Source organism: Oreochromis niloticus, linkage group LG9 (assembly GCF_001858045.2).
Source record: "Oreochromis niloticus isolate F11D_XX linkage group LG9, O_niloticus_UMD_NMBU, whole genome shotgun sequence".
Taxonomy (NCBI): Eukaryota; Metazoa; Chordata; class Actinopteri; order Cichliformes; family Cichlidae; genus Oreochromis; species Oreochromis niloticus.
In genome coordinates this window covers 4,169,892-4,183,248 of record NC_031974.2, presented here as the reverse complement: position 1 = coordinate 4,183,248, position 13,357 = coordinate 4,169,892, and the positions used below count along the sequence as shown (strand labels likewise).

Here is a 13,357-nt window from a genome sequence, read left to right as displayed (position 1 = left end):
GCCCGTTCCAACATCGCGAAAACTCTTACAACGTTTTCTGGGCTTTGCCAATTTCTATCGCCGCTTTATAAGAAATTACAGTCAAAAAGCCGCTCCCCTTACCTGCCTTACATCTTCTAAACTTCCCTTCATCTTGAGTCAGGAGGCTGATGCTCCCTTTTCTAAGCTGAGAGAACTATTCACGTCTGCCAGTGTTAATCCATCCCGATCTCAGTAAACAGTTCGTAGTTGAGGTGGATGCATCAGATGTTGGGGTGGGGGCGGTGTTGTCCCAGCGCTCTGACCCGGCCAGAAAGCTTCAACCCTACGCCCTTTTTTTTTTTTTTTTTCGCGCCGCTTCTCCCCAGCGGAGAGAAATTATGACGTTGGGGATTGGGAGTTGCTCGCGGTCAAACTGGCGCTAGAGGAGCGGTGGCATTTTCTTGAGGGCGCTGAGCATCCCTTTATTGTTTGGACTGATCACAAGAACTTGATATACCTCCACACTGCTAAAAGACTTAACTCACGCCAAGCGTGCTGGTCATTGTTTTTCAATCGGTTTGACTTTTCTATTTCCTATCAACCAAGATCCCGCAACATCAAACTGGATGCTCTGTCCCGCCAGTTTGACCTGGCAAATAATCCACCTGACGCTCCCACCATCTTACCAGCAGGCGTCAGAATCGGCGCCATCTTCTGGGAGGTGGAGGAGGACATCCGCCGCGCACTGTGGATGGAACCGCACCCTACCACAGGTCCTCCGAACCAGCGTTTCGTTCCAGCAGCGGCGCTAAGGTGATTGATTGGGTTCACAAAGGCAGATTTGCTTGTCATCCAGGAGGCAGGAGGACCAGCTCTCTCATTAAAAGGTATTTCTAGTGGGACTCAATAGATAAAGTCGTCAAGGAGTATGTGGCCGCATGCTCAATCTGCGCCCGTAATAAATCAAACCCACGCCACCCGGCCGGATACTTACAGCCCCTCTCGATTCCTCGTCGCCCCTGGTCTCACATCTCCTTGGATTTTGTCACTGGTCTCCCCGTGTCGTCAGGTAAAACCACTATACTCACAGTGATAGACAGATTCTCCAAAGCGGCTCACTTCATTGCATTGGACAAACTTCCCACCCCCACTGAGACAGCCAGGGTCTTAACGGACCGTGTTTTTAGACTTCATGGAATACCTACCGAGATTGTGTGTGACAGGGGTCCCCAGTTTACGTCGCAGGTGTGGAAAACATTTTGTACAGCTCTCGGACCAAAACCTTGCCTAAGCTCAGATTATCACCCATAAACGAATGGACAAACTGAGAGGCTCAACCAGGAACTGGAAGCCATCCTCCGCTGCATCACTGCCTCTAATCCAGCTTCATGGTCCTCTGTTCTGCCCTCCTTGCCCCTCCCCATTCCTCAGCTGCGGGCAATTATTCTGGCAGTATTTAGGAGCAGCGCACACAATGAGTCTTCGCCAGATTGTCTGCTAACCTCTGTTAGTTCACAGCCTCATGTTTCTGTGTATCTCGCAGTGTGCATTACTTACCTCTCTCTTCCTGTCTCCTAGTTGGCACCTGGACTCATCATCCAAACCCTGCCATAGCCACGCTTCTGGATTCTGCTCAGCTGCTGCTTAATCCTTTTCATGCAAACTGCCATTCACACCTGCCTGCCTCCCTGCGCACCTGTAAAGGACTCAGTACTCACCTCACCTCCACCTCCAGCTTATCCCCGCCTGCCAATACGTAAGCCATCTCAGCTTATAAAACTGGGAAACTCTCACAACTCCTTGGACTGTTCTGATTATCCTCTCCTTTGTTTCAGTACCCCTGGTCTGCCATAGTTTCCACCTGCCCCACTCCAGCCCTCAGCAGCTTTTGTGAACTGACAGTTTCATGCTTAGCCTAAGCCCAGCACTTCACAGACACCACGCTTATGCACAAAATTAAATCTTGTTTTTGTCTAGATTATCTTAGTTACGAATTCTTGTAAATAAAAGTTTTGTTTTTGCAAATCACTTCAAGCCCCCGGTCTTTTGGTTCTGCGCATGAGTCCATTCCACTTCACGGGCCTCTGAGCCATGACAATAACATTCTTTTATCAAGACAAATTGTTGATATTAAAGACATAGTTTTATCATGGTTTAAATCATACCTGTCAGAGAGGTCCTTTTCTGTTGCTATTGGGAAATACTCCTCTACCTCTGCCCATATTTGTTGTGGTGTGCGACAGGGGTCTATTTTGGGTCCCACTCTGTTCTCTTATACATGCTGCCTTTGGGATGTATTTTGAGGAAATACACAATTCCCTTTCACTGGTATGCTGATGACAATAAATTTACTTTCCCTTGAAATTGGATGTCTCTGTTCTACTGCAGCCTCTACTTAACTGTTTACATGATGTTGAAGACTGGTTAATACAGAACTTTCTTTCCCTAAACGAAAATAAGACTGAAGTTTTTTTGTTTTTAGAGAAGCAAGTCCACAGTTGTGAAAAACGTTTTTTGTCAGTAATGTGAAATTACCTTATCTTTCTCCTAAAGACCTAGAAAAACTTATTCATCCCTTCGTCACCTCTAGACCGGACTACTGCAATTCTCTTTATTTCGGTCTTCAACACTCATCTCTCCACCAAACCATCGTTTGGTGCAAGGCTTTTAACAAGTGTTAGAATGTATGAACAGATCAGTCCACTTTAAGCAAATTTACACTAGCTCCCTGTCTATTATTGTATTAATTTTAAGATTCTTTTACTTACTTTCAAAGTTTTAAATGGTATAGCGCACAGTTATTTAAGCAAACTCCTCAACACATACAACTGCAAAAGAGCACTGAGATCCTCTAGACAGATGCTTTTAGGTCTAAATTGAAGGTCTTGATGGAAGCATAGAAGAGATGGGGCCTTCACAGATGCAGCGCCTAGACTCTGGAATAACCTGCCAGTTGATATGTGTACTTCAGAGTCCATTCAGTCTCTCAAATTGAGTCTTAAAACTCACTTTTTTATGTTGGCTTTTAATTCAAGTTCAGTTTGATTGCCATCAGACTTGTTTTATGTTTGTTTTGTTTATTTTGTTTTGTTTTTATGTTAGTATATTGTCATTGCCTCATCTCATGTTTTATTTATCTGTATTTGTGTTTTTTGTAATTGTTTTCTCTTGTTCCTAACTAATTATCAAGCAGGTCAACTTTGTTGCTTTTAAATGTGCTGTAGAAATAAAAATGATACTGATAACTGCCTGACAAGACTTGGGCTCAAATTCCAATTTTGTCTGGAGTTTGAGCCCCAGTAACTCTTAGATACTATCCAGAAAGCAACACACTCCAGGACAGATCCGTCCTCAGGTCAGCAGATCCGCCCCACTTTCTGGCCATCCAAACAGGATCCATCCGCTTATGGAGAAGGCATCATCAAACAACAGGAACAACGAGAACGTGTTTTTTGCTTTGTAGGTACTGTAAACTTTCTTTCCAAATTTGCTTCATTCATGGAGTTACAATTTCAGCAAAAATTATACTTATATGAAATGATGTGAGTAACTGTTTTTTTTGCATTTTTATTTAGAAACATGAGATTGCTTTGAGCAAAGTTAGCTTTGAGCACATTACCTACCAGCATATTAGCTAATATAAAATGAAACGCTAAGAGGTTAACCGTTTAAAAAGCACCTCAGTGATTTATTTCAGTGTGGCAGGTGCTGTTATTCGGTTCTCTAGCCCAGTAGTTGTCACTCTAAGGCTGAACAGTTTTCTTTCCAAGAAAATAACTTTGACTGAATAGCAATTTCTCCTGAGTAACATCTGCCGGACCTTTAACCTAAACCTTGGTGAAATGTAGATGGCCTCATCCAACAGATAGCTATGCTGTCAAGCCAATGAGAAACTTAGAAATTGGGGTTCTGGATTGGAATGATATTGATGTAAATACATTATTTGTAATGAAATAAAATTCTCCGAATAACTGACCATCAGCCCAGAGAGAGAGAGAGAACAGACAGGGAACAAAAAGAAATAAAAGCAAGCAAATGTGAATTCTGTTCTCTAAGAAACACTACAATCCACATTTATTTTTATTTATTGATGTTATTACCAAAAACTACTCTGACTAACTGACAAACCTATAGTCCCTCAGTACTTCTTGGCTGTCTGCTCCAGGTTTTGATTTTTTCCTCTCTCCTCTCTGGTCTCTTTTACTCATTTGTTTGTGTTTATATTCATGGATAGGACTTATCACGGGTTCCTGCCTCTGGGTGAACACACCTGGGCTGATCGCCCACCTGTTCCTGATAACCTCTTCGAGAAGCCACTACAAGGGAAAACAAAAATTGGGATTGTCACAGAAAAACTGTGTTGGTAAAGAATAACAGTGTTATTCAGCAAAATTATCCCTCTTTTAACAAGACTGCTGTGTTTACTGTATTAACTACACAGCTGTTTTGAGATATTGTCACCAGAAACATCAGTGGTAATAAAAAAGGGAAAGAAAAAAAATCCTGTCATAAGAAGTAGATCACCTGTAATTAATAAAAGCTAGAAAAACATGCATTTGGCAGTATGAATATATTCCTTATGGCAGGACAGTGTGGCTACGTTCACACTGCAGGCGAAAGCGCATCAAATCTGACTTTTTTGACCCTATGCGACCCATATCCGATCATGGTATGACAGTGTGAACGGCACAAATCCGATATTTTCAAATCCGATCTGGGTCACTTTCGTATGTGGTACTGAATCCGATACATATCCGATGTTTTAGAAAGCGACTGCTGTTTGAACGGTCATGTCGCATCAGGGGCGATTCTAGGATCAGAGCTTTGGGGGTGCTGAGCACCCAGAGAGCTGCCCATCCAGGCAAGGTAAACTTTACTCGTCACGATGAGACTTCTTCCCCGTCTCTGTCAGTCCCTCCATCCTTAAATGTCTCCAGTTGTCCCGAGTTCCCTCTGACTGTCTCCTTGGTGCATTTAAACCTGTTCCTCCCTGTCCTCATCTGTTGTCTTCATCTCCATTATCAGTCATCATAATTTTACCATCTCTATGCAAGTCTGCAAATTTCTTCATTAAATCATAAGATTCTTAAATTCATCAAGTCTCTCTGTGCCTGGGTCCTCGTCACAAAACATGACATCACTGTTTTGTACATTTTAACACAATTTAATCCCCACATTTGTGAAAGAAAAGCAAAATACTTTTTTGAAAAGTCTGTAACAAAACCATCAAATCTGATAAAAGTTATTTAAATGCTGCTAAAGAAGAATGGATTGGAATTTAAAAAAATACATATCCTAACCTTAATTACTGCGGGAGAATAATGAATGATGCTCATAGTGAGTAAAAAGTAAACTGAGTGCATTTTTTGGACAGAGATTCACTTTTAAAGTGTATGTGTAATATAATACAGATACATAAAAAAATACACTCCAAAAATAGAAGAGTCCTTGAAATGTACAAAATATTATTAAAAAATTTAGGGCAGATACTACTATGGCCCTGCAGATTTTTTCTTTTCTTTTCTTTTAACCTATGTGCCTCACCTTGAGGTTGGCAAATCTGTCTATCACATTTTGGTGGTCAAGTCTCTCAAGCATCTCTTTCTCAGCTGACATCACAGCCAGGTGCTGAAGTCTGCTTTGACCCATGGTACTTCTCAGCCAGGTATGGAGCTGACTCAAGACACTAAAAGACCTTTCACAGCTACAGCTGCCAACTGGGTTTGTTAGGGCAACATGAATAACAGTTTTCAGTGTGGGGAAGATCTGATTATCTAGAATATTGTACAATGTTAACATATCTGGAATGGCACCAGCCTCACTCTTGAGCTTCAAAACGTTTTTGGCAACCATGACTTCCTCTGACTGAAGTTCAATATGGTAATGCAGTGCCAGGGCTGACAACCCAGTTTGTTTTGCAGATTCTGTATAGCAGCTTTAATATAGGGAGAACACAACTTCCAGATTGTATGAGTAAAATTAGTCGGGTTTTTTTCTTTGCCAGTTTAATAGTTTCTGTTTTGCCTGTTAGTATTCCCTGTCTGTTTTCTTACCTGGTTCTTCCTGAACTTGTACTTTCTCCTCATGTTCCCCTCTTTCCTCTCTCCCTCTTTGGACTGACAATCACACACAAATAGATTGTATTCAATTAGATTAAATAAAATACTATTAAGATCACTAATAAAAAAAGTCCTCTCTCAGTGTACTTTCAACCAAAAAGCAAATAACCAAACCACATGTACATCTAATAAAGGATATAAATACTGAAACACTGATCCAACATTATCCTTTATTGATGGATCATTTGATCTTACACTTTTACCTGAATGTGGCTCCTTTTTTTGAAAAAACTTCCTCATATCCATTATGAACCTGGCTGTCTCTCTGTACACACAGACACACACACACACACACACACACAACAGGAGTTAAGGTTAATGGGCATCCAGCCAGTTAGCAGTTAGTACCTTGGGTTTAATATCGGCACATGCACATATGACAAAATAAGTTTCTCTCATTTACATTTCAAACAGGACAGTGGTAACAACAGCAGGCTACGGACAATGTTAAGTTTTAGATTTTAAATAGGCTATATAAATTTCAATGGGAGCAACAGGACGATCAAATATTGAAGATGTTACTACAGAGTAGGACGGATTATAGGGTAGCAAACATTGTCGGGAAACATGTTTTCAACACTGCAGGTTACCTGGGTGTAATGTTTTTCAGCTAAAAAGAAACATGGCCTGACTCCTACCTAACTATATAAAGAGTAACTGAAGGTTAAATGCAGCTAATATGTCCTGTTTTAAGGCAGGCGCTTCCACGTCCGCTCCGCTGCGTCTCAGCCACCATCGCTCGGGCAGCAACGGAGCTAGAGCCAGAGTAGGGGAAAGACGAGCTGGAACAAACCATTTTCGGAGGGGGGAGAGGTTATCTGTACTTTTGTTGTTAAAATGTTCCATCTCAATTACGTACTGTATGCTTTTTATTTTTTTAGTAGTGTGTCCCACAAACAGCAAATATTGTCAAAAAAAAAGTAAGAAATCTTTGGGGGTGCTTTGATTCATTTTGGGGGTGCTGAAGCACCCCCAAAAATGGGCTAAAATCGCCCCTGTGTCGCATTAAATCCGTCTTTTACGTCACTGACACAAGACAGACGCCAATTATCAGCGCCGGAGAAGACATCGCGAACGCTTCCTGGTAATCCAGTGTAGATGTTAGTGAAACTGTTGGAAAGACAACGTGAACATTTTATTTGTACTGTATAATCTGCAGATTCTGATAGAAATCTGCAACTATCCTTTGAAGCACCGCCTCTCTAAAACAGCAATAAGGATCATTATTAGGTTATTTACATTATTATGTAAATAACAGAATAATTTAAAGCAAAAACTGGGAAACGTAAAGTCCGAAGTCTTTATATTAAGGGCCATCAGTCAAACGATATTGTTTGACTGGGTCTAAACAGAGCAAGTTGTGTGTGACGTCTTCTTTTGCGCATGCGGGCCGCTTTGAGCGTTCACACTAGAGCGCGTTTGCTGTCGCATTTTATTTGTAGTGTGAACAAGCAGACAAAAAAAAAAATCGGATTTGATTAAAAAAAAATCGGAATTGAGCATTAAGACCTGCAGTGTGAACGTAGCCTGTGTGACTCAGGGTTAGAGTGAGGATAAAGTCACTTGATTTTCTGTTGAAAGTAGAAAAAAAGTAGATTAGAGGCAGAGGCAGACCTGAAAACTTGTTCTGTTTTGCTTTCTCATTGAATGCAGAGGCAGCTTTTATGAGATATTTTAATGAATTTACAGTGAGCGTACCGCTCTCTCTCTCTGCTGATAGAGTTAATTCCAGCAGTCTCTGTCTCACACTTTCATCTGTATGACAGTAATCATACAGCTTTTGATATGGTTGATCATAACATTCTTCTACTAAGACTCGAGCATACTGTGGGTATAAGAGGCACTGCCCTCAACTGGTTTAAATCTCATCTTGCTGACAGGTCTTTCTCGGTTAATTTGGGCAACTTCTCATCTTCCTCGGTACCTGTATGCTGTGGTATGCCTCAAGGATCTGTATTAGGCCCTATTCTCTTTTCACTATATCTGCTCCCTCTTGGAGCAATTTTTGAGAAGTATAATGTTGCCTTTCATTGCTATGCTGATGATATACAGATTTATTTTGAGATTACTGACGATCTTGCTATGTCTTTTCACTATTTTCGTGAATGCATGTGTTAGGTTAAAGATTGGTTCAAGAGTAATTCTCTTGTACTGAACGAAAAGAAAACGGAGATCGTGGTGTTCGATAGTAAAATCCCCCGCGACCAATTGTGTGCTGCTCTGGTGCCTTTTGCTAGCTCCCCTTCTGATTATGCCAGTAATTTGGGCATACTACTGGATAGCTTGTTTAAATTTGACAAGCAAGTGTCTGCTGTTGTGAGGTCTAGTTTTAATCAGCTGCGCCTCATTTCTAAGGCTAAGCGCTATATTCCGCACAATGACCTGGAAAAACTTATTCACGCATTCGTGACTTCCAGATTGGACTACTGCAACTCTCTCTACATTGGCCTTTCCTCCTCCCTTCTCCTTAGATTGCAGACTGTCCAGAATGCAGCGGCACGCCTTTTGACAGATAGCAGGAAGTTTTCTTCCATCACTCCTGTTCTTGCTGGCTTGCACTGGCTGCCAGTTAAATACCGTATTCACTTTAAAGTACTACTTTTCACTTACAAAATTTTCAATAATTTGGCACCGAGCTACCTCAATGAGCTTCTTAGGTTACACACTTCTGTCAGAGCACTTAGATCTGCTACCCAACTTCTTCTGGAGCAACCTCGTTCTCGGCTGAAATCTCGCGGCGACCGTGCGTTTGCTGTAGCTGCCCCAGTCTTATGGAACAATCTTCCTGTTGCTATCCAGGTGTCTGACTCTATGCCACTGTTTAAATCACGGCTGAAGACTTATTTAATCTTGCTTTTCCACCTAGTTAACATTTGGTGTGCATTGCTACATTTTTATCCGTTATGCTTTGTAACTACTTTTGTATTATGATTGTCAAGGTTTTATAATTGATACGTGCCAGGTCCTCTCTCTTTTCCCTCCCATCTCCTTTTTCCTATTTTATTTTATTTTTTTTGTCAAGCACCTTGGTATACCCTTGGTTTTTTAGTGTGCTTTATAAATAAAGTTTTATTACTATTATTATTATTATTATTAATCATTCAAATACGACCATTATCACAAATTGGTCCCCACGGCCATGACAAAACCTCAGAGATGCATAGGAATGGTGTTCAAAAACTATTTCATCTTATGTAAATAAAACAAAAACAAAAACAGAAACAAAAGAAGCCTTACACCAACCATGGTGTGTGTGTAGCCGCTAAACTGGTGGACCTAAATCTTCACCACCACGTCTGTATACATACAAGCGGAAGGGGAGTGAGTGGGTCAGCGCTCAGAGCACAGAAGCTAAACCGGTGTTGTGCCAAAAACTGATTGTCTGCCAAAAACTGATTTCCGGTATTTACCAAAAACTGATTGCTTGTATTTAAACTGCTATAAGTAACTTGTTGGGCTATAATATGTGAAACATATGTCAAATGCATCCCTTATGGATGACAAAGTCATCTTGAGCCACAAACAACATTCGTGTAACAAGGTAGAAGCCGCAATCACTTTTTGGCAATGACTTTTATATAACCTTTATTTATGCAGTTAAAAAAAATCTCATTAACATTAAAAATGTCTTTTGTAAGAGTAAGCTGGCCAAGAGGACAGAAGAAATGGTAGCAAATATTACAATAGTTCAGTAAAAATATTTTAAGTGGGGATAAAGGACCGGATTGGTTATAATGTAAGTACAATAACACAGAGTTGTAAAGATACTTGAAAAACAGATAATTTTTTAATTCTGTATATAACCCCTTTGTAAACCCTGTTCACCGAAGTCTATTTACAAAGATACGTAAAGATATTACACATAAAAAATACACAGAAACATTGGAAATCAGTTTTTGGCAGGCAATCACTTTTTGTCACAACACCGGCTTTAAACACACCATTTATTTTCATAAGAAAACGCAGACAGAATCACAAATACAACCTAAAATCCCCGCTATACAATAAAAATAGTGTTCACAACCCGCTAAAAACCCTGCCGGCAGAATTAACGATACACTAAAAACAAAACTAAATGAATGTTTTTTCATATACTAAAAACTTCCCCCCAGAGTCCTATATTCCCACAGTCCAGCCACACGCGGACAAATGTTCCTTAGCTGCAAGAGACAGGAGAGGAACTCCTCTTCCGGGATGGGGAATCTCGCCAGCAGAAGATGGTAAATGGTAAATGGCCTGTATTTATATAACGCCTTACTGGTCCCTAAGGACCCCAAAGCGCTTTACATATCCAGTCATCCACCCATTCACACACACATTCACACACTGGTGATGGTAAGCTACATTGTAGCCACTAGCCACCCTGGGGCGCACTGACAGAGGCGAGGCTGCCGAACACTGGCGCCACCGGAAGACCAGGGAGAAGGCTCCTATCTCCGCCTGACGGCGCGCGATCGTGCAGTCCAGCCACTCTCCACACCCGCACACGGCCTCCCTCGTAGCCCCGCCCTGAAACAACAGACACGGGCCAGCAACGTTGTCGGCGCAGCCATGGTTACCCTCCCCCGGCAAAGCTACGCCTAGCGCCCAACAGTGGGAAAGCGATACTCACAGATGCAGGCAGAGGCGTCCCCCTGCCCTGCTGTGGATTTCACGCGTCGCCTCCCACTGTTGCTATTCTGTCCGTCGGGACTGGATCGTCGGGTTATGCTGGCCGATCGCCGAATGTCTCGTGGCGCCCCACAGACAGGCCGGTCCTTCTTTACATATCCTGGCTCACACGCGTTTTGTTTCCTGCTCCTCACTTTTCGTGTGTCTCTCCTCCCGTCTTTGCGCTCACTATCTCCCTTAAGTCAGTTTGGCGGCTGATAGGCCACCTCGGGGAACGCCCCCACCTCACAGGTGCCTACAATTGTCCGCTTAATCCACAGTGGAATAAAAAGAATACTGTACAACCACACCAAACACACACTATAAATATGGAGATAAAATCATGCAATAGGAATATCAATAAACAAACATGCAATAGCAATATTACAATAAAATCATGCAAATAAAATGGACACTATATACCAACAATGTCAATATAAATATATATATAAATGATGCCAGTTTCATTTATTGTAAATGGGAACTCCACCGCTCTAATGACTGCAGACAAAACACACAAACAGGACAAAAGGAAGGCAGGGTGGAGTGGGCCGTCACACCATATTTATTTAATTACCCTTTGGATTCCAGTCTTATGGGACTAATAAAGGTTTACCTTATCTTATGTGTTAGGACAGTCTATGTTGGTCTCCCAAATCCACAAAAAAACAATAGTTAGAGTTGGGGTATTTTCTTTCACAAATGCATGTGTAATTAATAGAAGCAGTAGTGTCAAAAAAATGGGAATCCTGGTGCCTCCCAGTGGCTAATGGCAGCAGATACACCACCTGTTAAAACTGAGGTTAAGTGCACTAAAACCTTTAGAACGTCATGATCATTGTCCCTGGTGTTTCTAACCACACATCAGAGCAGTGTTTAGAAAAATCTACACTACAGAAGCTCGACACAGCGTCGAAATGTCAGTATCGAGGGTCCCATCCCTACCATTTGTTTTTCAATCTTGTGTTGCATAAGGTCAGACAGAAAAATAATTTTGTACTTTGGTCAGCAATCCAAAGAGTAACATCTTAACACTCACCAAGAGAATAACATTTATTCTACGAGTTTTTGTAGAAAACAGTAGCATTACATGTACGTTTATGAGATTTATAATAGCTCAGGCTTGTTTTAATTCAACACGAGTAACTTAATATTTGAAATACATAAACAATGGAAAAAAACACTTTTTTTTTAAAGAGAACACATAAAATTGCCCTGTGCAGAATCTACTTTTTTAATAATAACAAAAACACAACAAATTAGACTGTTAGGTATAGATATTTATTTAATTTGACTTTCATTTTCTAGACAAAAAGAACACTGAACAACTTTTTAAATACATATGTATATGTGTGTATATATATATATATATATATATAATACACAATAGAGTTGAGTTCGGACATATAAACTACATTTAGAATGGCTACAAGAAGTACTTTTATCTAACAATTAGTCTCAGGTCCAAAACTTTTATTATTAAACCCCTATTGACATCCAAGGACACACTAAAAGATGTGTTTTTTTATATTTATTCTGATAAATTAAAGCAAATTAATGCTACACAATTATCTAGGCTAAGTGTGCATTAGAGATTTTTAATGTATTTCATATGTTCACATATGGGTACACAGGCTGTCATGTTAACAGTATACTGCTTGTGTTTAGAAAGTTTATCACATTGATTTAATCTCTTGCAAGAATGGAATGAAAACGTAAAATGCTCTGGTGCAGTGGAGCTAGGAACCTGTACTGAGCGACTCGCATTCCCATTTTCCGTGCAGCCTCCACCTCTTGAAACATCTCATCTGTGTAGTACGTGCACCTGTTCTCAGCCACCATGCGATCAATCTTGCCGATTAGCTCATCCACTTGCTTTCTGTCACTGCTTAGGTTATCAAAGACATGGAACCTTTTTCCACATCTTAGGATAATGTCTTTAAGACCTTGGTGGCCTTTATTTACATACTCTTCTATCGTCATGTCTCCAAGATCACCACCGCGGGTAAACAACACAATCATGTAATGGTTAGCCTGTGGGCCAAACAGCTCCTGCAGGGCTTCCACTGAGTTTTTTTCTTCTTTGGTGAATCGACCGACTTGAATGACCAGAAGGAACACATGAGGACCTGGACAGGAGATTTCAACACATCTCACAATTTCTTTTTTGATGATTTCTGCAGATTTTGCCGTGTCCAAAATGCCTGGTGTGTCTACCACACTAACTACTCTGTTACCGAGCTTCATCGCATGTTGTTCACAGAATAAGGTCACTGACTCTGAACTGGGAGAAGAAATGAAAACTTTTTCTCCCAGGATGGTGTTCCCAACAGCACTTTTTCCCACACCAGTTTTTCCAATCAGCACAATCCTCAAGTCAGGACCTGAAACACAGATTGCACCAAACCTATTTACCATGTCAGAAATCAGTAACTCAGCATCTCAGAATCTCAGTTTGGGATATTAACTATACACAGGTAGAGCTTACCTTGTGGAAATAAAGCCATATTTTATTTGAAGTATTGTCCCGGTGGAGGTGAGAGCGACGAATGTGAGCGTTTCTGTTGAACTCAATATTTATAGCTCCATAGCTGACACGCCTCCAGTACTTGCACAACAGGTTTATG

General features: G+C 41.0%; 1 protein-coding gene across 1 annotated transcript; it reads right to left on the bottom strand.

Annotated features, from left to right (window-relative positions):
• Positions 1-12,000: 12,000 nt before the first annotated feature.
• LOC100707234 (GTPase IMAP family member 7-like) lies at positions 12,001-13,357 on the bottom strand. Its single transcript, XM_003458652.4, has 2 exons — positions 13,219-13,357; positions 12,001-13,114 (listed from the first exon to the last, which is right to left on the bottom strand). The coding sequence occupies exons 1-2, from the start codon at positions 13,235-13,237 to the stop codon at positions 12,417-12,419; spliced, it is 717 nt and encodes a 238-aa protein (XP_003458700.1). The 5' UTR covers positions 13,238-13,357; the 3' UTR covers positions 12,001-12,416.